At 43.1% G+C, this 25,750-nt stretch overlaps 1 protein-coding gene across 1 annotated transcript; it reads right to left on the minus strand.

Moving 5' to 3' along the window:
• Positions 1-3,857: 3,857 nt before the first annotated feature.
• Ncr3lg1 (natural killer cell cytotoxicity receptor 3 ligand 1) lies at positions 3,858-18,849 on the minus strand. The gene is made up of 4 exons (XM_070031777.1): positions 18,789-18,849; positions 12,181-12,528; positions 6,789-7,115; positions 3,858-3,943 (listed from the first exon to the last, which is right to left on the minus strand). Exons 1-4 carry the CDS (start codon positions 18,847-18,849, stop codon positions 3,858-3,860), a joined length of 822 nt encoding a protein of 273 aa, XP_069887878.1.
• Between the last annotated feature and the right edge of the window lie 6,901 nt (positions 18,850-25,750).

The following is a 25,750-nucleotide window of genomic DNA, read 5'->3' on the forward strand; positions in this document are numbered from 1 at the left end:
CCCAGACCAGTGGTACTCCTTGAAGCCTTCCCTCCTCTGCACTAAGACCATTCTCTTTTCCTGGGCTTATGCATCTGTTTCCCCACCCCTTTCAGGTTTGGAACTGTGTCTGACTCGGCACTTTGCACTGAGTAGGTGTTGAGTGAATGAATGAATGAATGACGGATGGATGTGCTATGGATGGGTAGACAATTAGATGGATGGATTGCATACGGAACTACAAGCCATGCCTACTGCTGCAGTGAGGCCTGGAGGTAGGATTTGGGTCTGAACAGTAAGATTCTGCCCCAGGCTGATCTGGAGATGTGCTTGAGGGGACCAGTAAGTCGGTGTTGCTGCTAAGCAGCCCTCTCCCCCACACCTTCCTTGCACAGCTGAACTACTACTAGAGTTCTGGGGGGCCTGAATCCTGGACTGTCAGCCACGCTGTTCCTAAAACCTAAGGGAGAATCTAGAGTCACTAATAATAAGCTCCTGAGTGACGATATCCTTGGCCTCCCTTCCATAATAACCTTCCTCCACCTCCTTAGGTGACTGGTGAGCGCCTGAAGCCAGTAAAATTAGGACTTAGTGCCACCTGCTGGCCACAGAGAGAATGTACTTGATCCCAGAAATGGACTGCAGGCATATCCTCCACCTTACTGGGTAGAGGCATTAAGGGCAAGACTATGCCCTCCTTGCTCAAGAGGAACAGTGTGACTCAAGAACACCAAAACCATGGCCAGGCACCAGTGTCTTAGGCTTGTAATCATAGCTACTCAGGAGGCTGAGATCCGAGCATCATGGTTCAAAGCCAGTCCAGCCAGAAAACCATCAGAAAACCAGAAGTGGAGCTGTGGCTCAAAGTGATAGGGTGCTAGCCTTGAGCACAAAAGCTTGGGGACAGCACCCAGTTGCTGAGTTCAAGCCCCAAGAAGAGGGAAGGAAGGAAGGAAGGAAGGAAGGAAGGAAGGAAGGAAGGAAGGAAGGAAGGAAGGAAGGAAGGAAGGAAGGAAGGGAGGGAGGGAGGGAGGGAGGGAGAGTGGGAGGGAGGGAGGGAGGGAGGGAAGAGTGGAAGGAAGGAAGGGAGGGAGGGAGGGAGGGAGGAAGGGAGGGAGGGAGGGAAGAGTGGAAGGAAGGAAGGGAGGAAAGAAGGCCAAAACCTTCCCTGACATTCCATATTCAAAACTGACAGCAGGCTCAGTTGTGTTGTGACAGCCTAGACTATATCCAAATCACCCATGCAATCAGGGACCTCACTGGTACTTTTTCTGACCCGTGTGCATGGTTACATCCTCTCCTTTTTTTTCTTTTTCTTTTTCTTTTTTTGTCAGTTATGGGGCCTGAACTCTGGGCCTGGGCACTGTCCCTCAGCTCTTCTGCTCAAGGCAAGCACTCTACCACTTCCGGCTTTTTCTGCTTATGTGGTGCTGAGGAATCAAACCCAGGGCCTCATGTGTGCAAGGCAAGCACTCTACCACTGAGCACCTTCCCAGCCCTCATCTGATTTCTATAGACCCACTCTCTCCTCAGAGATTGCATCCTTCTAGCTCTTCCCTTCGCCATAGCTCTTGGCTAACATATTTACCTGGTGAGAACATTCCTAAGAGTTGCTGTCACTAGAGTGACAAGCCTTTCAGGTCTCCCAGGCCTGTAAAAGATAGTTTATATTATGTAGATGACTTTGGGGAGCAAAAGACAAATTCTCCACATCAAGGTCATACTGTCCCCAGACTGAGTCAGGTCTGAAGTACTACAGATCTAGTCTAGCTTGAAAGAAAAGAAACAACAGTGGGACTAAATGCTAAAACAGGTAGAAAGTAGATTATGTCACACTAGAGTTCAGATTACTAACAGCCTCTCTACTAGGTCCTCTTGTGTCTGAGTCATTCAATCTCCTCATGGTATTCTAGTTCTATTGTAATCTATCTTCCCATTCTAGTTCTGTGCTGGGAAAGCTAGCTCTGACGTAATGTTAAGGGGGGACTGGCTAGACCAGCCAATCTAGACCCCAGAGTATTAACTCTTTCCTGACTTTTCCTTGACTTTGTCTCCTTTTTTGGCCCTGATGCTACTAAGTAAAGCATGAAATACAAAGTACATATCCACATCAGCTTTGGCCCTCCTCTGTGAGGAGCAACGTGTACAGATAGATGTACAGCAGGACCAGCACCACCCAGCAGTGTTCTTCAGCTCCTACGCTCAACTTCATCCTTTGATGTCATCCCATAACCGACCTATCATGAATGAATCTCATTTTTTGCAACACAAACATGTTCCAAATTCCTCTATCAGCACCCCAGCTGAAACAAACCAGACATTAGGTAGTCCCGTCTCTGTTTATTCTATTTCATTTGACCAATCCTAGTTTTTCATAATGGCATTATTTGGGGGGAAGGGAAGTAACCCAGAGAGGAGAAATTGTAATACAGTCTACGAAATATTTTGGCTCCTTTTAGTTCAATTTCCTGCTACTGTTTTCCTGGAAGGAAGGCAGTTTAAACAGTGTGTTCTTAAGTGGGCTGTTCGAGTCCTTAGGGAAAGTCTTCCAGTCACTTATTCTGTGAGACACTGTGTGGTCTCTATTGTGTCTCCATGCAGAAACCACCACTGTCCATCTTGAAGAAGCCACAAATGCATCATGGGTGTACCATGTCCCTCTTATTACTCTTCTGTATAATTATTCAGTCTCTCTTGTGTCACTTTGGGTCTTCTTAGAAGCAGCTTCCAGATGGGAGTCCAACGTGGAAGACAGTTATTTTGTACAAAAGTCAATTCAAAATGTATCAGAGAGCTTAATGGAACTACTAAAGGAAAATACAGGGAAGACACTTGGAACATTCATATAGGAAATCAGTCATTAAACTCATTAAAATTATATTAAAAGCCAAGCACCAGTGGCTCATGCCTGTAATCCTAGCTCCTCAGGAGGCTGAGATCTGAGGGTTGCAATTGGACAGCACCCAGGTCCTGAGTTCAAGCCCCAGGATTATCACACACACGCACACACACACACACACACACACACACACACACACACACACACACACACACACCCATTATGTTCAAAGAGAGGGGAAGAGGAGATAAGAAAGAGAAGTAGAGGGAGTCAGTATGCTCAAAGCACATTATAACTACATATGCACATACTACAGTGAAACCTCTTACACAGTTAATATACACCAATAAATAAAAGAAGTACAGTACTTTTTAAAAAGATAAGTCCAGTGCAATATACACATGAGAGTCAGTAAGAGGGAAATTCCTTCCAGTTGCAAGGCAGGCTCACTGTGAAGAGAGAGGCAGGAAGAAAGTGGAAGAATTGAATAGGAAGACCCTAATTCCATTTAAATCCTGCTGTGCTCTGTCATTGGCCGTGCCTGAGCAGGAGAGCAGGGATTGGCTCACATACTTGAGAGATGCTTTAGGATAGAGGTGTTGGGAACCATGTCAGCTAAATCAGTGAGCAGTGCTCACAGAAAGCTGTAGCAGCATATCCCCATTCCTAACACAGTCCTCTTGGTCAAAATTTAGCTTCCCAGGGAGCTGTGTCTGTTTTTTGCTGTGTAACAAACAACAAACAACCCTAAAACAGTGCACTGAAGCTTTAGTACAAATGACTACTAGATCCAGGCTAGTCATAAAGACTTTGGTTCCTTTTCTTTCTTCCTTCCTTTCTCTCTCCTTTTTCCTTCCTTCTTTCCTCCTCCTCCTTCTTCTTCTTCCTCCTCCTCCTCGCCCACCTCTTCCTCCTTCTTCATTTTGGTCTCAGAAAGGCAAAATTAACTTGTGCAAAAGAGTATACCAGCAAGTATCAAGAACTTGAACAAGATTTAGGTTAAGCTCCTGTTTTTGTCTCTTCTTTGTTGAAAAGGATTTTAGTGTTTCCAATTTGTCTCCAAGGACTTTAGTGTTTCCAATTTGGCTCCTTGTAAATGTTGCCAGAAGTCTGTTACCACAGCACCTGGATACAACAGTAAATATGACAGCAGTCACAAGTCACAAGAAATATTTGAACACCACTTTATATCCAGTTTCCTAACTGGCTTACTTTTCACCAGAAGAATAAGTTTCATATATCAGCTGGCTAATGTTAGATAGTCAACTGATTATTCCATTAATGTATTCACAATCAAAAGTACTAGGTCTTACAGATATTTCACTTTGACAAGTACATAAATAATTGAGGGCAATTTTATTATCTAGAGCCATTTTAACTCACACCTTTACAGGCAAGTACTCTTACTGCTGAGTTGAGCCTCCAGCCTTCAACACACTTACAGTGGTTTCCTGGGCCTCTAAAGTTTGCACTGTTGTTTTGTTTACTCTTAGGTCATAATTGAGGATTTAACTTGGAAACATCTAGTGAAGATTAAGAACTCTTGGTCAAAAATAGAATTTTCTCATGTAGAGATATATAATTATCCTATATGGTATTAAAAAATATGAACAGCCACATGCTGGTGGCTCATGCCTGTAATCCTAGCTACTCAGGAGGCTGAGAGCTGAGGACTGCGGTTCAAAGCCAGCCCAGGCAGGAAAGTCTGAAACTCTTATCTCCAATAAAACACAAGAAAACTGTAAAAGGTGCTGTGGCTCAAGTGATAGAGCACTTGCCTTGAGCTGAAGAGCTCAAGGACAGTGCCCAGGCCGAGAGTTCAGGCCACAAAAGGCAAAAAGCCACAATGAACAACAAAAAAAGAGCAAAGCCAGGCACTAGTGACTCATGCCTGTAACACTAACTACTCAGGAGACTGAGATCTGAGGATTGTGGTTCAGTCACCCTTGGCAGAAAGATCTGTGAGACTAATCAACCTTAAAAAAGCTAGAAGTGGAGCTGTAGCCCAAGTGGTAAAGCACTAGCCTTGCCCACAAAAGTTTGGATAATGCCCAGGCTGATTTCAAACCCCAGGACTAGTAAGAGAAGGGGGGGCACAATTAGGGGAAGAAACTACCCCCCCCTTTCTCCACTGTGTGTATGGGTGGTCAGGGGGGTGTTTAATCTATGGGACAGTAATGCAGACCACACACAGTCCAAAGCACTGGCCTGTACTAGTAAAGACAGACTCAATTCACAGTGATTTTTGGATAACATGGACAGAGGGAGATTTACAACACATCTCCCAGAGTCACAAAGCATCACATGGCAATCAAATGAAGAAGTTCTTCCCCAATATAACATCAGGGAAAAAAACCCACACACCACACTACAACATCTCCTAACATCAATCATCAGACCTCTCCCACAGCATCTGTTGACTACAGTCATGAATTCTTAAAGCCAAATTTGTTTCAAAACTCCTTACCTTTTTCAACAAGAGGTAATTGATACAATTAAGCAAGTAAGGATAAAAAGGAACCATAAGTACTTCAAGGAAAGTATCTTCACAGATTCTGGAGAAAAATAGAAGAATATTGAGAAAATCAACGAGAGCCAAAAAGCACACACAGATGCTGCTAGTATCTGTTGGTTTGTGCCATGTGTCTCTACAGTGCCATCCCTAGCACACACATCAGAGTATCCTACCACATGTCAGAGTACTTACCACATGTTACAAATACAATGCAGGGCAAGATGTGATGGCACACATCTGTACTCCCAGGAGGTAGAGGCAGAAAAATCATGAATTTCGGGCCATGCTGGGCTATATAGTAAAAACTTGTCTCAAAACCAAGAGGGAAGTCTCTCCCTTTGAGCACCCAAAAAGCTTGACTATTTGCCTGCTTGTCATCTCTTTGTCTGCTTGCTTGTTTACTCAATAAAACTCTGCCAAGTTTTCTTATCATTAAAGCAAATGCTCAAAGGAGAGAATTACAGTACAATATATACAACATATATATACAACATATATATCATATATATATATATATATATATATATATATCATATACATTCAAGATTCCACATCATTATATCGTTGATACCATACTACCCAAACACCTCACAGGGAATAACCAAAGCAAATTACAATTTCATGCCTCCCATGTTCTCACACTTTATCCATACATATTCCCCTCAACCATTACTTTCAAGAACAGTTCCCTTTCCCCCTTAAGAGCATCCAAGGATCTACCTGGCACATCCAGACAATATCTCTCAGGGCCCCTACCTTTCTGATTCCTCTCAGCTCAAGAAGATGCATTTGATCAACTAGATCATTCCCACCAAAGACCAGAGCTGTGATGAAGGCAATCAGGATGTGAACTCAACAAATATCACCCCACCACCAAGAGGGATTCTACAGTGAATTGTGTCATCCAAAGGATTCAGTGTAGTTACAGAAAGCCTGGGGCATCTGTCAGCAAGACCAGCCTACAATAGCCTCCTCATCTTGAGCCAGTAAATAGGATTGCTGATATGGCCTCTACAAGCCAATTGTGGTTGACAGACCTGAAGCCTGATTAGAAGGGGTACTGACAGGACTAGTCCCTGGCCCCTGACAAACTATCCTCAGGAAGCATGACCAAGATCCTGTCCCTAATCCTTTAGCAATTGACCAGCTTTCTACTCCCAGCCACATGGAGCATCCAGAACCCTGAAGCCACTAGGAGCTGACAAATAGCCCTGTTTCCACCTGACCACTACTATCACCTTCTCCACCTTCCAGACAATCTGTCTTGACATAGTGCCCAAGCCTGGGCTTTGGACCCGGAAATGGGCTCAACTTGTTCCTTCTGGGTCACATTTTTTGTTTGGGTTTTTTTTTTCATTAACCCCTAGCAAAACCCCCAGACTTCCTGGGAACCAAAGTTTTAAGTTATATACCCTAAAGGTGACCCATGGGAGAAGTGTGCAAGAAGACACTTACCTGTCCCATTCAGTGTGATGTTGTACCTCTGGGGGGTATCCAAGGAGATGTGCCATACCACACACTGGTAGGTAGTCCCAGAGTCTTCCCCAGAGGACTTTATGTTCAAGCTGCTGGTAATGTTAAATGTACCATCTTCATTCTTGAGAAGGGGACTCCTGGTGATGTCCTTAGTGACCTCTTGAAACTGGGGAACCTTTGGGAGCCTTTTCTCCCATGTTATATTAGTGTTGGGAGGGTAGAACCCATTTGCCTCACATACAAGATATTTTTCTTCATTATTATTCACTGTGTGCTTCTCTTCAAACAATTTGCTGTTTGGCAAAGCTGTCATGGAAGAGAAGGTACATAATTAGGATCAGGACCAACACACAGTTCTCCCCCCTCAACCTTACCCTCACTGACTTCTATGATACCTGTACCCCTCTATATTACTCTTATCATGGCCAGGCAAGACAGAAAACATCAGATATCCACTTTTTTTTAAGATGGAGTCTGAGACATAGATAATGCTGCAACGATGTCCAGCATTAGGCTGGAGACCTATCAATTCCAGACCAGACTGGGAACTCCTTGAGGGCTGGTAGGAACTAGCTCACTATCAGCCAGATGCTTGAATGGGGTTTTACTGAGGCTAAATATTCTGAGTATGTTAGTGCCAGTGTCAGTAAGATGCTGGCATAATGTCCCCTCACCTTCACCATAATTTTCTTAAGCTTTACACAGTAAAGTTTCTTGAGCTAGTTTGTGTTAGACACAGATTCTTCAGAATCCAAAGAAAGCCTTGGGATATTGGTATGGTAGAGACTACTAATTCTAAGTATTTTTAACTGGACATGATATATTTAGAGTAAAGTTACATCGCCAATTTTTATTGCAAGTGGGTAGAGCCATGTAAACATAGGGTCTAGTAGTTTTGGATATACTCAAAAGTGGAAACATCTCCTAGGAAGTATCCTTAAATAGAAACTGTGGTAGTGGTGAAAGAATAGACCAAGAGATCAATGGGACAGAACAAGAGGCCCAGAAGCAGGCACACACAAATCTAATCCACTAATCTTTGACAATAAGTAAAAGCAATTCAAAGTTGAAAAATGAACTTTGTGTGTGTGGGGTTGTTGAGGAGGGATGGGATGGTAGGGGAAAAACAAAGGAGAGGGCAACAATGCTGGATAAGAAATGTACTCATTACCTTGCTCATGTAACTGTAACCCCTCTGTACAGTATTTTCACAATAAAAAACTTATTAAGAAAAAGAAGTAAAACCAATTCAATAGAAAAAGTCTTAAAAAAAACAAATGATGCTAGAATTATTGGACATCTATCCATACGAAATAAACACACAAAAAATTTAGACAGAGACATTATACCTCATAAAAATTAACTCAGAATGAATCACAGACCTAAATGGAACAATAAAATATCTAGAAGGTAACGTAGAAAAAAAATAGATGGCTGTGAATTTAGTCATGTGTTTTAAAATATAATGCTGGAGCTGGGACATAGCTCAGTGGTAGACTTTGTCTTGCATGCATGAAACCCTAGGTTTGATCCCAGCCACACCAAAAAGGAGAAAAAAAGAAAGAGAGAGAGAAAGAAAGAAAAAGAATTAAGTACAGTGGTGCCAAAGCATAAATTATAAAATAAAACTTGATAAGTTGATTACGAACTTTATTAAGAACTTCTTAGAGCCACTAAATAATCAGCAGGGAGATTAAAAATTTTAAACTTAGGGCTGGGAAGGTGACTCAGTGGTAGAGTGATTGCCTTGCATGCATGAGGCCCTGAGTTCGATTCCTCAGCACCACATAAGCAGAAAAAGCCTGAAGTGGCGCTGTGGCTCAAGTGGTAGAGTGCTCACCTTGAGCTGAAGAGCTGAGGAACAGCGCCCAGGCCCAGAGTTCAAGCCTCAGGACAGACAAAAAAAATACTGTATCTAACACATAAAAAGAACTTTTAAAAAGCCAGTAATAGCTGGGAGTGGTGGTGCATGCCTATAATTCCTGCTAACTGAAAGATTCCCTAGGGCTCAGTGAAGGCCCCCCTGGATCTGAGCAAAAATATTAATAGAATAGTATCAGATTATACCCAACACATATTACCCAAAATGCAAAATAAATACTTAGAGTTCTTGTTAATACAAATAAATGATCTAATATATCAATAAAGAAAGACATCTCCCATGCAGAGATAAATTAATATCCAATGAAGTATGTCCAGCATCCTTTTATAATAAAAATTCTGAAGAAGCCAAGAATAAAAAGGGCATATCTGAACTTAATAAAGGCTATATATGACAAACCTAAACCCAACATTCCCTCTAACTTCATTTAGGAACAAGATAATGGTATCCACTTTCTCTATTTAATATGGTGCTAAAATTCCTAGACAGAGCAATAAGGCAGAAGAAAGAAATAAAGGAGATTGAAGGGGCTGGGAAGGTAGCTCAGTGGTAGAGTGCTTGCCTTGCATGCATGAGGCCCTGGGTTCGATTCCTCAGCACCACATAAGAAAAAAGAAAAAAGCCGGAAGTGGCGCTGTGGCTCTAATGGTAGAGCGCTAGCCTTGAGCTGAAGAGCTGAGGGACAGCGTCCAGGCCCAGAGTTCAGGCCCCACGACCGGACCCAAAAAAAAAAAAGAGATTCAAGTAGGGAAAGAAGATGTCAAATTTTCCCTATTTGCAGATGGTATTTTCCTATATTAACACACCTCACAGACTCCACCAAAAAACTTCTATATCTAAAAAATACTTTTAGAACCATAGCAGGATACAAAGGCAATACTCAAAAATCAATTATTTTTCAGTACACCAACAATAAACAGGTTGAGAAAGAAACAATCCAATTCACAGTAGTCTCAAACACAATAAAATACCTAGGTATTAACTTAATCAAGAAGTGAAAGACTTCTACAATGAAAACTATAACACCCTGAAGAGAGAAATTGAAGAAGACACCAGAAGACAGAAAGACCTCCCAGGCTCATGGATCAGCAGAATCAGCATTATGAAAATAACTATCATACTGCCAACAGAATCAAAGTAATACCTACCCAAGTCATTCTTCACAGAAATTGAAAACTCAATCCAAAAGTTCATATGGAAACATAAAAAAAAACCCAACTAGCAAAAGCAATTGAGTAAAAACAGCAACACTGGAAATATCACAGTACAGACTTTAAGTTATACTATAAAGACATAGTAATAAAAACAGGTTGGTATTGGCACAAAAAAATATGCAACCATCCTATCTCAAAGGAGATAATTCCTTACATTCTAAGTGTGGGCTGCAAAGAGTGCCATCCTTTCAAAGACTACCATATGGATATAGCAAAAATGTAAATGGAAAAAGTAATTTCACAGTGAAGAGACTAGACAAATTCAATTTCACTTAGGGCTTAAGGTCAACACCAATGTCACAAATTACAGGGGTTGGGGGGTAGCTCAGAAGAGCACTTGCCTGGCAAGTGCAAGGGCCTGGGTTCTATCCTCGGCTCTGAAAAACAAAAAGAAAGAAGGAAGAAGGAAGAAGAAGAAGGAAGAGGAAGAAGAAGACGAAGGAGGAGGCAGAGGAGGAAGAGGAGGGGGGGAGGAGGAGGAAGGAAGGGGAGGAGGAAAAGGAAGAAGAAAGGGGAGGAGGAAAAGGAAGAAGGAAGGAAGGAAGGAAGGAAGGAAGGAAGGAAGGATGGAAGGAAAGAAGGAAGGAAGGAAGGAAGAAGAAGAAGCTAAAAAGACCCAAAATGGAGGGAAAAAAAGGCAACAAATTATGCCATTTCATTGGATGTGATGAAAACTACTTCACCTCTGTGATCATCCTCCAAAAATCAAAGCACCAATCTAGTAAGAAAAACAGTATGGATACCCAAATAGAGTGGGAGCCTACCACATACTGAGCTCAAAGCTGTCAAGAATATCAAGACAAGGAAAACATGAGAAATTTATCATAGCCAAGAAGCTAGGGAGACATAACAAAAGTAAAGTGATATTCCAGATGGGATCCCCAAACAGAAATGTGTGTGTGTGTGTGTGTGTGTGTGTGTGTGTGTGTGTGTGTGTGTGTGTGTGTGTGTGTGTGTGTGTGTGTGTGTGTGAATACAGGCCCTAGTAGTAATTAATCAATATAAATACCATATTAATGATAGGGGAAATGGTATTCAGGAGTGGGAAATAATTAAGTTAAAATGAGGCCATCAGTGTGGAGCCTCATTTATTATAACTAGTGGGCTTATACAAATAAAGGAAGCAGAACACAGATACATTCAGAGAAGAAAGACTATGAGAAGTACTTAGGAGCTGACAGCCTTAGGAGGGAAGCTTCAGAAGATATCCTGCTGACACTTTGGTCTTGGACTTTTAGTCTTCAGGATCGTGGGAAAATAGACATATTATTTAAGCCAATCAGTTAGCAATATCTTGCTATGGCATCCCTAGAAAATAATATATTCACCAAATACATCCCTACTTTATAACAGAATAAAGAACTCAATAAAAAAAATGTTGGAGTGGGATGTCGTGGGCACACCTATAATCCCAACACTCAGGTAGCTAAGTCAGGAGGATGATGAGTTTGAGGTCACCCTGGACTATATAGTAAGACTTATCTCCCCCAAAAATGTATTTGAGAGCTGTTATAAGCCTACCCTGGGAACCTCCCTAGCATAGAAGAGGCACTTAGTGGGACATTTTCATACATTATCTTGGGAAAGTTCTGATCCAAAGATATTCCACAGTTGGCCCAATAATTCAGTGGAAATAGCAAAGCTGGAATCGAATTCTGATCTATGAAGCCAGATCCCAGCTCTTCTCTCCCTTGCCAGCTTCTTTCATTTCTTCATTGAAGACCCAGTGTCCATACAACAGGACAGTTATTTAACCACTATGGCTATTACTTCTTTTTTTGTTTTTTTTGTTTTTGGTTTTTTTTTTTTTTTGTTGGCCATGGGGCCTGAACTCTGGGCCTGGGCACTGTCCCTCAGCTTGTCAGCTCAGGGCTAGCACCCTACCACTTGAGCCACAGTACTTCCTGCTTTTTCTGCTTATGTGGTACTGAGGAATTGAACCCAGGGCCTCATGCATGTGAGGCAAGCACTCTACCACTGAGCCACCTTCCCAGCCCCGGCTATTACTTCTTAAATATCTGCAACAGGCTGAGCATGATGCTAAGCTTTTCACCTGCATTTTTCATAGACTCTTCACTATTTAGGTAGATATTGTTTTGGGTAAATGAGAGGGGCACTGAAATTCAGTTACTGAGAACTCACTTGAGGCTATTTGTTTATAAAAACCCACATCTAGACTCAGACTCTAAACCCTGTGCTGTACTTGGCCCATCTGCAGCTCCACACCAAGCTCCAGCACCATGGGAACTACAGGGCATTGCCCTTAGGTACTTACCCACAACTTTTACCAAGATGGTGCCTTCTGCCTTCTGAGGGGTAACTGTCACCTCACATCGGTATTCTCCCTCATCTCTCAACTGGACCTTAGGCAACTGTAGTGAGGCGTCACCCTTCTTCAGCCCTGTTGGAGACACCATGGCCCCAGGTCTAGATGATTTTAGATTATCTCCATGAAACTCAAACACCATGCTCTCTGATTTAGACATCTGACTCAAATAAAACCACCTGATACCCATCATTTCGGTGTCCAGGTATGGAGAGCCAGGGATTATGCAGGCTATGGTGACATTGTCATTCAGGGACACCGTCTGTGTCTTCCCTGCCATCTGCACTTCCAGGGAACCTGTGGCAACAAGAGACATCAGTTATGAGATCCTTGGTTCTCTCATACACTAGCAAGTAATCAACATTTCTTGGAGTGGGCAGAGAAGGGCTTAATACAAAAGCTTTCTTATTAATCCACATAATATCTTTTTCTTTCTTTTTCAAGCTTGTTTTGACTGCTGTAGGTTCCATGTAATGCCATGTACATTTAAGAACCACCTTGTGGATTTCTATAAAGACTCAACTGAGGTTCTGTTCAGAATTGCACCGAATCTGAAGATCAATTTGGGTAATATCTTAAAAATGCTAAGTTTTCAGGCTGGGAAAGTGGCTCAGTGGTAGAGTGCTAGCCTTGCGTATGAGGCCCTGGGTTTGATTCCTCAGCACCACATACACAGAAAAGTTTGGCTGGGAGTGGCACAGTGGTAGAGCGCTCGCCCTGAGCTGAAAAACTGGGGGACAGCTCCCAGGCCCAGAGTTTAAGCTCTGCGATCAACAAAACAAAACAAAAAATGCTAAGTTTTCAGTCCATGTATGACATGTTGCTTTTGTTTTGTTGTTGTTTTGTGTCTATGTGCCTGTCCTGGGGCTTGAATTCAGAGCACGGGTGATGTCCCTGGGCTTTTTTGCTCAAGGCTAGTCCTCAACCACTTACGCCACACAGCCTCATTTCTAGCTTTTTGGTGGTCAATTGGACTTTCCTGCCTGGACTGGCTTTGAATCTCAACTTTTAGATCTCAGCCTCCTGAATAGCAAGTATTACTGCCTGATGAAAGTAAGACAGGATATTTTTCCATTCAACCATTTAAATCTTCTTAGATTTCTTTTGATAATATTTAATAGGTTTCAGAAAGTCATAGTCACTTAATAATGAGAATTATTTCTGAGAACTGTCATTACATAATTTTATCTTTGTGAGACAATCAGGGTGCAATTGTGTGTATGTGTGTCTGTGTGTGTGTGTCTGTGTGTCTATATGACAGTGCTAGGACTTGAACACAGAACCTCAAAGTCTCATTTGGCTTTTTCAACCAAGGCTGATACGCTGCCACTGAAGCTATACCTCCACTTTTGGCTTTGTGTCAGGGAATTGCAGATTAGAGTTGTACAGACTTTTCTGCCCACACTGGCTTTGAACTGCAATCCTCAAATCTCAGCCTCCTGAGTAGCTAAAATTTCAGGTGTGAGCCACCAGTGCCTGTTTTTTAATGTGATTTCTTTTTTGGCGGGGGGGGGGGGGGGGGGGGGGGGGGGAGGTCCGGTCGTGGGGCCTGAACTCTGGGCCTGGGCACTGTCCCTCAGCTCTTCAGCTCAAGGCTAGCACGCTATCACTTGAGCCACAGCGACACTTCCGGCTTTTTTCTTTTTGCTTATGTGGTGCCGAGGAATCGAACCCAGGGCCTCATGCATGCAAGGCAAGCACTCTACCACTGAGCCACCTTCCCAGCCCCTTAATGTGATTTCTTGATGAAGTAAATACAAGTCTCTTATTCATTGTTTTAAGTGCATACTAATTGCTCAAAGAGATGATACCATGCTATTTCATACATACATGTATTATATTTAAATCAGATTGACTCCCTTCTATGGTTTTCTCTTTCTCCATCCTCCCTACCCACTTATAAATGAACAACTTTCTGTGAATATCCTAGAACTGCTTACTCATCCCCTACGGAGCCTTTCCTCTATGGACCATTTTCTTTCACCTTCTAGTAGCTCTCTTCCTGTGTCCTCTGCACAGCCCTCAAAACCCAACCTCTTTAACCCTTCCATAGCATCCCCTACACATTATTATGTACAATGTGTAAGGTGTCCCCAGGCCATGCAGGCCCTGTGCAGACACAGTATCTGTTATCTAGGTAACTGGCACACCTGGAAGCAGTCACCTCCCGGTCCTGCTAGGTCACCTCCTGGGCCACCTCATCACCTGCCTCCCAATTGATGTTGGAGGGTCCAAGGCCCTGAGTTCACATCCGATCCAGTGTGGCCACACCTTTCCCCCACCTAGCCACACCTCTTCCTGTCACTGGCCTAGATGAGTCCTGGCCTGAGGGTCAGGGGTCTCCCCTTTTGGGCCATGGGGGGTGGAGGGAGGGGAGCAGCTGTTCAGTAAATAAACTTCTTTTCCTGCCTGAATAGTGTGTTCTCTTAATTGGCTACCTAATGAAACCTACCTACTTAATATACCTTACACAATGTAATTTGTGATCTGAGAGTTGATAATAGTCATTGAGATAAAAGACTCGGGGGCCCGTGGCTTATGCCTGTACTCCTAGCTACTCAGGAGGCTGAGATCTGAGGATCATAGTTCAAAGCCAGCCCAGGCAGGAAAGACCATGAGATTATATCTCCAATTAACCAACAGAAAACCAGAAGTGGCGCTGTGGCTAACCTTGAGCTGAAGAACTGAGGGACAGGTTCCAGGCCCAGAGTTCAAGCCCCATGACTAACAAGAGAGAGAGAGAGACAGAGAGAGAGAGAGAGAGAGAGAGAGAGAGAGAGAGAGAGAGAGAGTACCTGTGTTGCTGGGCATTTATGGCTCACGCCTGTAATCCTAGCTACTCAGGAGGCTGAGATCTAAGAATCATGGTTCAAAGTGGGCAGGAAAGTCTGTGAGACTCCTATCTCCAATAAACCACTAGAAAACCAGAAGTGGCGCTGTGGCTCAAGCGGTAGAGTGCTTGCCTTGAGCTGAAGAGCGCAGGGACAGTGCCTAAGCCCAGAGTTCAAGCCCCACAACTCACACACACACAAAAAGAGTACCTGTGTTGCCAACCACCTATATGACCTCATTAGAACTTACCGAGTTGTTGCCAACAAAATTGCTTTAGTTCATTTTTTTTTGGGGGGGGGGGTCCGGTCATGGACCTGAACTCTGGGCCTGGACACTGTCCCTCAGCTCTTCAGCTCAAGGCTAGCGCTCTACCACTTGAGCCACAGCACTACTTCCGGCTTTTTTGTTTTTGCTTATGTGGTGCTGAGGAATGGAACCCAGGGCCTCATGCATGCAAGGCAAGTGCTCTACCGCTGAGCCACCTTCCCAGCCCATTGCTTTAGTTCATAAACTAAAGTTAACTTTAGTCAATAAATTCATGGCATGACACAGGAGTGTAGGTCTATGATTCCAACACAGCTCATAACATCTATCATTTTCCTTTTCAGTCCCAACTTCCAGCAGAGATGAGGAAACTTTTTTCTGACCAGGGCCACTTGGATTTTTTTTTGGGGGGGGGGGCGGCAGGCAGTGGTCATAAGGCTTGAATTCAGGGCCTGGGTGCTGTCCCTGAGCTCCTTCTGCTCAAGGCTAGTGCACTACCACTTAGAGCCACAGTGCCACTTCTGGTCTCCTGATGGTTAATTGGAAATAAGAGTTTCACAGACTTAACTGTCTGGGCAGACTCTGAACTTCTCTCTTCAGATTTCAGCCTCATGAGTAGCTAGGATTACGGTCATGAGCCACCGGCACCTGATTACTTGGATTTTTTTTTTTCCTGGTCAGTTGTGGGGCCTGAACTCTGGGCCTAGGTGCTGTCCCTCAGCTCTGCAGCTCAAGGCTAGCGCTGTACCACTTGAGCCATAGCGCCACTTCTGGCGTTTTCTGCTTATGTGGTGCTGAGGAATTGAACCCAGGGCCTCCTGCATGCAAGGCAAGCACTCTACCACTAAGCCATCTTCCCAGCCCCTGGATATATTTTTTTAACATGTTTATGGGACACAAAAAATTATCCCGGCAGCCCACGAGAAGCATATCTGACTGTCCCATCAGGCACCAAATGATTGCAGTAAGCCATAATTGGCAGGGGTTTCTCCACATTCAAAAGCATGATACAACAGGCATCTCCATGCAGTCACGGCAAGATGGCAGAAATACACAAGAGACCAGAGACTGCCTGAGGCACAAACAAGCCCCCATTGCCCCCACTGCCAACACCCCCCCTTCCATTCCTTTCCTCCTCACCTGTGGGGGGCCCATGCCACAGAACCAGGCCCAGCCCAACTTTCCACAGGACACACCAGCAACACCTTGGGGTCATCAGCCCACAGATGTGTGTGCAAGTTTCTTAGGGCACTCGGTCCGACAGGTGCATTTGGGTTTACAAAGCCTGGGATCCTCTGAGAAGCCCAGGAAGTCCTCTTCACTCTTCTTCCTTCAGGATGCACGAGCATCCAGGTGACTCTGTCTGTGGAGGAGCCCGGTGACCTGACTATTTGAGACCAGGAGGGCGGGGAGTGTTTAGGGGTGGCTGGCGAGAGGGGGAGGGAGACACGGAGTCCCGGGCTGCTCCAATGATGACTATGAGTCCTTAATACCCAGGTCTGTTCAATACCTCTGGGGTGACATTTTTTCCATTGGATGAAGTGACATACATAAATGAAATAGGAATGGATAAAGCTTTACTGTTTTAGATGACAACTTAGAAGGCTAGATATCGGGGGTTTTAGCCTCGGGGTATCTTGGGAACTTGGAAAAGCAAGAGCCAGGCTCTATCTGTAAGGAGGGGACCCTAACTACCCTCTTCCCTCAAGAGCACCTCTAGCCTCTCCTTCTCCCTGGGGTGCTGTTGGGACTTGTTCTAGGTTGGTTATTCATTCCTTTGACTCTTCGTCCTTGCCATGCCCAAACCTGTCTGGTTAGCTCCAGGATTTTAGCCGTTTGGGAGTCCGAGATGTAGCAACCTCAAAACAGTTAACGTCATTATTCAGCTCTCCAGACCAGCAGATTTGGGAGGCTAAGGCCCAGATTCCACCTCTGCCTCTACCTCTGCCCCACCTACCCCTGCTCGGCTGTTTAGGGACTCCTGTATGGAGATGCTCTTAGTGGGAGGGGCAGGATCCACAGCTCCCACTTAGGGATGAACCACTACCCTTAGCTGCCTGAAAACCCCTCCTCCAGGGTTGCACAGAGCGTGCACGCGCGCGCGCGCACACACACACACACACACACGTTCTTCCCAGGCAAGACCATAGGAAGATAGACACTGATTTGGGGGCATTTTAAAGAAATCCTGTGCCCTGGGAGCTTCTTGGCCTCCACTGGGGAGGGCATTTCAATGGTCTCTTGCTTGGGTAGATTTGGTTGTAAGGGAGGTTTTTAAACTAGGCAAGGTTAGTTTCAAATACTCAATCTATTTTTTCTTTTCTTTCTTTCTTTTTTTTTTTTTTTTTTTGCACAGAAGCTGGTAATCTAGGACCTACCTGTGAACAACTTTGTGTGATTTTTTTGTTGTTTTATGTCGATTGTAGGCTTGCACTCTGGGCTTGGGCGCTGTTCCTCAGCTCCTCAGCTCAAGGCGAGCACTCTACAGCTTAAGCCACAGCTCCACTTCTGGTTTTCTAATGTTTTCTTGGAGATAAGAGTCTCACAGACTTTCCTTCCCAGGCTGGCTTTGAATCAAGATCCTCAGATCTCAGTCTCCTGAGTAGTTAGGATTACAGGCATGAGCCACTGGCATCTGGCCTCTCTGATTTTTTTTTTTGTACTTGGTTTATTTGGGTTGATATGATACATTATATTTAAGTTCCTTGAACACTGTATGAATGACTGAGGCTTTGTAAATTAAGGGATGTTTGTGTGGATAAAGTTATTTGATGGGGTCAAAGAAGCCATATGCAATTGGAAAAAAAAATCTTAAATAAAATAAATCTTAAACCAAACACCCAAATAAATCTCCAGAAATCTTTAGCTAAGGTTTTGCTATGGTCCTTAACTGCCCTAGCCCACATGTAATCTATAACCCTTTGAAGCAAACCCTAAAATTCAGTTCATTCCATGGTTTTCAGTTTTACCACCTCCAGGTGAATGTGAAAATTAACGGCATCATTCAGAACTATTATAAGTGGGTGGCCTTTAACCAGGTGGACATCATGCCCCACTACCATGCATCCCAGCTCTCTCACTGACTCTATTTCACTATTTCATTTTCTCCCTCACATCCTTAACCTGTGATGTATCCAAGTATAGTGCCAGGCAAGAAGGTCACTGCAAAGGAATTGTAAAGGTGAGAAGAAACTGACAGGTTAAGTCAGAATTTATTTGATTAATGACTGCATTAATACATTATTTTTCTGGCATTGATTGTTAGGTGTTGGGTGTTAGGCACTAGGCAAACACTTGGTCATCTAGGGACTAGAAGTCCCTGCCCTGAAAGATCCTACTTAGTATCCTACTTAGTAGATGCCACAGTGGCAAGTAGGAGTATCATAATCAAGGTGTATTTAGGCCTCTAAGGTTTAAACATGGGGCACTGTTCTAGCCCTCTGGGAACTGAGACTACATACTGCACATCAGCTGGTAAGCAGCCTGAGATTTCTCCATGGTTTCAAGTTTTCTAGAGTTCATGACTACGGATTGGGGGATTTAGCTCAATGGAAGACCACTTGCCTAGCAAGCAAAAATCTCTGAGTTTAGATCTCAGAATTGCAAAAAATAAAAAAAGCAATTCCATTTCATAATTAGCTTAATAGACACAACCAGAAGTTTATCTAGGAGCCTCAAAATGACAGGTTATTACATAGACACTGGATTTCCTAACCACAGGAAGCTGACCATAATTTGCATCCTAGACCTTCAAACTGAGGCATGGGAATTCTGGCAGCTTGTTTCATGGTAGGTAGTAATAATTGTACTGCTCAGTGGTGATGGAAAAGACAGTCCCCAAGGAGCAGGGTAAATGCCTCAGAGGACTATAATTAAAGACATGGACCTTGGAGTCAAGTCAAATGTCTGTCGTCATTCTGTAAAGCTTTGGGCAACATAAGAAGTGACTTTTTTCCTCCCATGACTGTGGTTGTAAGAAGTGAGAAAAGCCTCACAGAATGCAATTAGCAAATGCCAGCACAGAACAGGCATACAACGGATTGGTCTAAGGTCTCAGAGTCAGCTTGCTGATTAAGTCCCTACCCTGTTTACAAAAAATGTTACATTTCTATCTTCCTTGATTCTGTATCACTTTCCTCGTGTGATCTACAAATTCCTACCCCAGTTCAACAGTCTCGTTCTTGGAATGTTTCTCCCCCCAATTCCTGTAGCCCATGTAATACCCTCTCAGAACTGACTTTCCCCCCCCAAATTCTCATGGTCTATGTAATGTTACCCATGTAATTGCCTCCTAAAATTCCATTTAAATTCTGTTCACACCTGTCCACTGCTACTGCCTCCATTCCTGCTTGAAGCAGCCCAGCAGGTTCATTTCCCAATAAAGGCTTGAATCCATATCAGTCGCTCTCATTTTTTTTTATTGTCAAGGTGATGTACAGAGGAGTTACAGTTACATAAATAAGGTAATAAGTACATTTCTTGTCAAACTTGTTACCCCTTCCCTCATTTGCTCCTACTTTCCCTCCCCTCCCCCCCCAAGTTGTACAGATCATTTCCAACATAGTGTCTTGCGTATATCGCTGTTGCATTGGTTCCCCCTTGTCTTTGTCTCACCATTCTGTTGTTCCCCTTCCCTTTCCTAATTCAAATAAACATACATACAATACCAGGATACCAAAATCAAATATAGTGACAACAGGGGATATACCATAGAACATACAAAAGAAACAAAAAATTACATAGTACACTAAAAACAACAAAAACAAAGAAAAACCTTTTGTGTCCATGTCTTGGAGTTCATTTTGCTTACCATCATATTTTATGGTCATACATACATAGATATTGAGCTATTCTGCTCATCTGCTAAGATTATCCTAGACATATACTAATTATTGCAAATAAGGGAAACCATGGGACCTATGTTTCTTTTTTTTTTTAAGAATTCTTTTTTTTTTTTTTTTGGGTCCGGTCGTAGGGCCTGAACTCTGGGCCTGGGCGCTGTCCCTCAGCTCTTCAGCTCAAGGCTAGCGCTCTACCACTTGAGCCACAGTGCCACTTCCGGCTTTTTTCTTTTTGCTTATGTGGTGCTGAGGAATCGAACCCAGGGCCTCATGCATGCAAGGCAAGCACTCTACCACTGAGCCACCTTCCCAGCCCCACCTATGTTTCTTTAGGTCTGGCTTACTTCACTTATTATTTTTTTCCAAGTCTTTCCATTTCCTTACAAATGGGGCAATGTCATCCTTTCTGATGAAAGCATAAAATTTTATTTTATATATATATATATATATATATATGCATACATCACATTTTCTTGACCCATTCATCTACTGAGGGGCATCTGGATTGGTTCCACAGTTTAGCTATGGTGAATAATGCTGTGATAAACATAGTTGTGCTGGTAGCTTTAGTATGGCCTTGTTTGATCATTTCGGTAAATGCCCAGAAGTGGGATTGCTGGGTCATAGGGGAGTTCTGTGTATAGTCTTTTGTTTGTTTGTATGTTTTTTGTTTTTTTGGTCAGTTGTGGGGCTTGAATTTTGGGTCTGGGCACTGTCCCTGAGCTCTTCAGCTCAAGGCAAGTGCTCTACCACTTGAGCCACAGCACCACTTCCAGTATTCTGGTGGTTTATTGGAGATAAGAATATCACAGATATTTCTGACTGGGCTGGCTTTGAACTGTGATCCTCAGATCTTAGCCTACAGAGTAGCTAAGATTACAAGCATGAGCTACCAATGCCCTGCTATGTGTAATCTTTTGAGGAACATCCATACTGCTTTCCAGAGTGGTTGAACAAGTTTACACTGCCACAAGTACAGTAGGTACAGTAGGTATAGTAGGTGTCAGTTGACACATTTAATCAGAGAATTTGGCAGCTGCAGGCTTGTCTTTCCATCCACCATCTATCTTCCCTGGAGTCAGCTCCCTACTGCACCAGTGCAGTGGCATTTGTTGAGCACAGGCTGGTTGTCTGGCCATGGGACCATGGCTGTCATTGGTGTGGTGTCCGGGTCCAGTCTATATCTGTCAGACTTAGGGTTCTTTCTCCAAGTTCAGGGCTTCAATGCAGATATGGGTTTGGTTAGAGATCTGTCTGAAGGCAGCTGATCTCAGAACGGCGTAGTTGATAGGATTATAAAACTGTTAATTTCCCGATCTGAAGAAGCTTACCTCGGGTAACATAGTAAGATGTCAATATTTGGGAGAGCTAAGTGTAGAACCTAATGGAAGTCCTTTGCCCTATTTTTGCAAGTTTTTTTCTCCTAAAACTGATATTATTTAAAATAAAAAAGTTTTAAAAAATCACAATCATAACTGCTAAGCTTTTTTTTTTTTCTACAAAGAGGAGAAAAAGTCAGAACAACAGCCAGAATCCTAACCTCCAATCCAGTAGTTTACATTGTCCATCATCATGGTTTCTGGCAGTATATCTTCCTGTTAAGTGGAAATGTTTCCTGTATATTACACAAACACTGGTGTGTGTGTGTGTGTGTGTGTGTGTGCGTGTGTGTAGGTATAAGTCCTTTCAAGTGATTATGTCTATAGAACCTTCCTAACAAGGATCAGGTTTCTAAGATTAATTGCTCAATGCTATAAAACAAGAAGGAATCACTATGCAAAGATATTAGAGGTTTTAATGGTTGTGCTTAATAAAAATATTTCCACCTAAAAGTTTAAAATATTAAAGGACATGGTACATATGTTTTTTAAAAAGAGAAATTAGCTATGCCCACTTAAATAAGAAGTATTTAGAAAGTAGAAATAGCAACTTCTCAAGGAGTTAAAAGTAAAGCAAACCTAAATCACTGTAACAAAGAGAGTGGACCACAAAGTAGATAGAACAACATGGTACAAAAGGAATGCATGACTAGAGCTGCACATGTGTTTCATATCCCACACATACAGAATCTAAAGTAAGGATAGGGATCCAATTTAATCACATTTACTCTGATGTCAATGAAACTGAACATTCAAAATGGACTAAACTAAAAATAACATGCTAATAACCAATGACTCACAGGAGATGGTCAAAAGGACTAGATAGAATCTTTTCTCTTTCATTTTTAAATCACTCCAGACCAGTTATAATCTAATTTTGCATTAGATTATAAACTAAACAAAACTTGGTTCTCAGGAGCCGGGCGCTGGTGGCTCACGCCTGTAATCCTAGCTACTCAGGAGGCTAAGATCTGAGGATTGTGGTTCAAAGCCAGCCTGGGCAGGAGAGACCGTGAGACTCCTATCTCCAATAAACCACTAGAAAACTGGAAGTGGCGCTGTGGCTCAAGCAGTAGAGCGCTCACCTTGAGCTGAAGAACGCAGGGACAGCGCCCAGGCCCAGAGTTCAAGCCCCACGACTGACCAAAAAAAAAAAAAAAAAAAGCCAAGATACCTCCAGATAGACACAGTATCCACATATCATGTTGATAATAATGAATGCCCTCCAACAGCTGGTATGTCATCCAGTCTTTGACTACGTACTTTGTTCACCCATCCCACCCCTCTTAGTAATTCTTGTTGCCATCAAAACTCTGCATTTCTTTAGAACCAAGTTTCTTTAGAACCAAGTCTCACAGACTTTGCTGCCTGGGCTGGATTTGAACTGCGAGCCTCAGATCTCAGCCTCCTGAGTAGCTACGATTACAGGCATGAGCCACAGGCACCCGGCTATCTTGGCATCTTGATGGATGAAGGCCTTTCCAAACACTCATAGAAATGAAATCCTAAACCCACTCTCAGGTGATATTATGCACCCAAATTCCTAGAGGCCAGGGCAGGGACTGGAACAATGCATACTAAACCTGCCAGACCTGTACCACGAACTAGCAAGATTCTTTAAACTCTCCAGTGCTCTGTGACCCTGCCCCTAACCATGACCCTATTTGGCCTCAGTACCTCAGCTGCCATTTTGTGCCACGTCTCCTGTCTCCTGACTCTTCTCAGGTCACCATGGCATCCCTCTGCAACTCTCCATTAGAGTTGATCTGATTTGAAATTGTTTTTCTGTTCTTTCTTTACTACCCTCATGGCTCAGTTTCCTAACAGTATTAAGTGTAATCAAGGCTAAAAATTCTTTTGGAGGGGGACATATGTCTGCTAGCAGCTGCTGGCTTTCTAATAAAGACTCTGGATTTGACCTCTCAAAATCTGGCTTCTTTGTATCTCAAGAGTGAATTACTGTATAACAAACATATGACTGAAAGCAATCAAAATGTATATTTAGGACTTCAAACCAAGATCCTCAGATTTCAGTCTCCTGAGTAGCTGGGATTATAAGCAGTGTCACCAGAATGTGACAGGATACAGAATACTATATCCTTTATTCTCACTCTAGGATTGCTTGAAAAGGTTTATATTATACTGGGACACTAGTCAAGAAAAATCCAGATTCCTCCCAATAAAAAGGACATTTGGTTTTCACCCATGAGTTCCAAAAACTCCTCTGAAACTTCTGAAGCAAATCAACAGAAAAAGGCAGTAAGGAGTTTTGTTGTGAGGAATCATGAATAAGCAGAAGAAATTGTATACAGAAAAACAGAGAGAAACTCATACGTGGAGGGAGGGCAAGAAAAAAAAAAAGCTGACATCTTAAACACTGACATAACTACTTTAGACAACTTACATTTTTATCTCCAAAAGCAATTCTGAGAGACAGGGACAATTAGCAATCCTGCTCTCCTTTCCAGAAGAACAAAACAAAACAAATGAGGCTATCTCCCCAATATCAGCCGGGTAGGGCACCACACCCAGCTACAGCTGAATCATCCCCAAGACAAAATACCAGGACAACACATTCCAGAGAGGCTTACCTATTCTACAGGAATGCCCTAACCAACAACTGGGGTGCATAGCGCATTCCAGAAACTACCTCTCTATGTTTTTGTTTTGCCAGTCCTGGGACTTGAACTCAAGGCGTGGGTGCTGTCCCTGAGCTTCTTTTGCTCAAGGTTGGTGCTCTACCACTTGAGCTACAGCACCACTTCTGGCTTTTTCTGTTTATATGGTACTGAAGAATTGAACCCAGGGCTTCAGGCATGCTAGGCAAGCACTGTATCACTAAGCCCAGCCCACATTCCCAGACCTCTCTATGTATTTCTACATTCCATTTTCCATTCTTCTTGTGTGCCTATTCCATAAGGTGTAGCCCTCAGGATTACAACAATACACACAAATATTTGTAATATATCAACACACCATGCCTAATATTTTTTCTGATGGCATCTAACCCAAAAAACTAAAACACCAGTCCTAGAGTTCAAAATAACAGATGTCTACACGTGCGTGTGTGTGTGCACTACGGCTTGAATTCAGTGTCTGGGCTTTTTCCACTCAAGGCTGATGATCTATCTCTTGAGCCATATCTCTACTTCCAACTTTTTGCTGGTTCATTGGAGATAAGGATCTCACAGACTTTCCTGTCCAGGCTGGCTCTGAACTCTGATCCTCAGATTTCAGCCTCTTGAATAACTGGGATTATGGGTATGAGCCACTGGTACCCGGCTAGAAGTCTACTTCTAAAGTGACAGCTTTTATATTGACAATGGCCTCCCTCAGAAATAATCTCAAAATTACTAGAAAGAAGCTGGGTACCAGTGGCTCATGTCTGTAATCCCAGCTACTCAGGAGGCTGAGTTCTGAGGATGACAGTTCAAAGCCAGCCTGGGCAGGAAAGTCTATGAGACTCTTATGTCAAATAAACTATTCAGAAAAAGCTGGAAGTGGTACTGTGGCTCAAGAGGTAGAGCATTAAAGCCGGGTGCTGGTGGCTCACGCCTGTAATCCTAGCTACTCAGGAGGCTGAGATCTGAGGATCGCAGTTCAAAGCCAGCCCGGGCAGGAGAGACTGTGAGACTCCTATCTCCAATAAACCACCAGAAAACCGGAAGTGGCGCTGTAGCTCAAGTGGTAGAGCGCTCGCCTTGAGCTGAAGAGCTGAGGGACAGCGCCCAGGCCCAGAGTTCAAGCCCCACGACCGACAAAAAAAAAAAAAAAAAAGAGGTAGAGCATTAGTCTTAAGCACAAAAAAGCTCAGGGACAGTGCCCAGGCACTAAGTTCAAGCCCCACAACCGACCAAAAAGAAAAAAGAAAAAGAGAAAACTGTAAAGCTTCAAAACTGCAATGAAAACTATAATCAGCTATAAACAACAAATGTAGTTGTATTTTCCAACATAATGCAATAGGTAATATTGAAAACCTCGCAGTTCCTAAAATCATGTCACTGGTTTTATTTTGCTGTATTGATAAGCAGCTGGCAGTGCTGGAAATTCTAGGTCCAGATTTTACAATACTGTCTGAGGTTTTCAGTTCTTGCTGCTACTGCTTGTTCTGGCTCAGTTCTTAGATTTTCTAAGACATGGTTTCGGATTCATAGATAACTTCTCATTTAGGAAACAAGCTTAAAAGTAGGGTAGGGAAAGATT

This window comes from Dipodomys merriami, unplaced genomic scaffold (assembly GCF_024711535.1).
Source record: "Dipodomys merriami isolate MVZ:Mamm:240054 unplaced genomic scaffold, mDipMer1.0.p SCAF_21, whole genome shotgun sequence".
Taxonomy (NCBI): Eukaryota; Metazoa; Chordata; class Mammalia; order Rodentia; family Heteromyidae; genus Dipodomys; species Dipodomys merriami.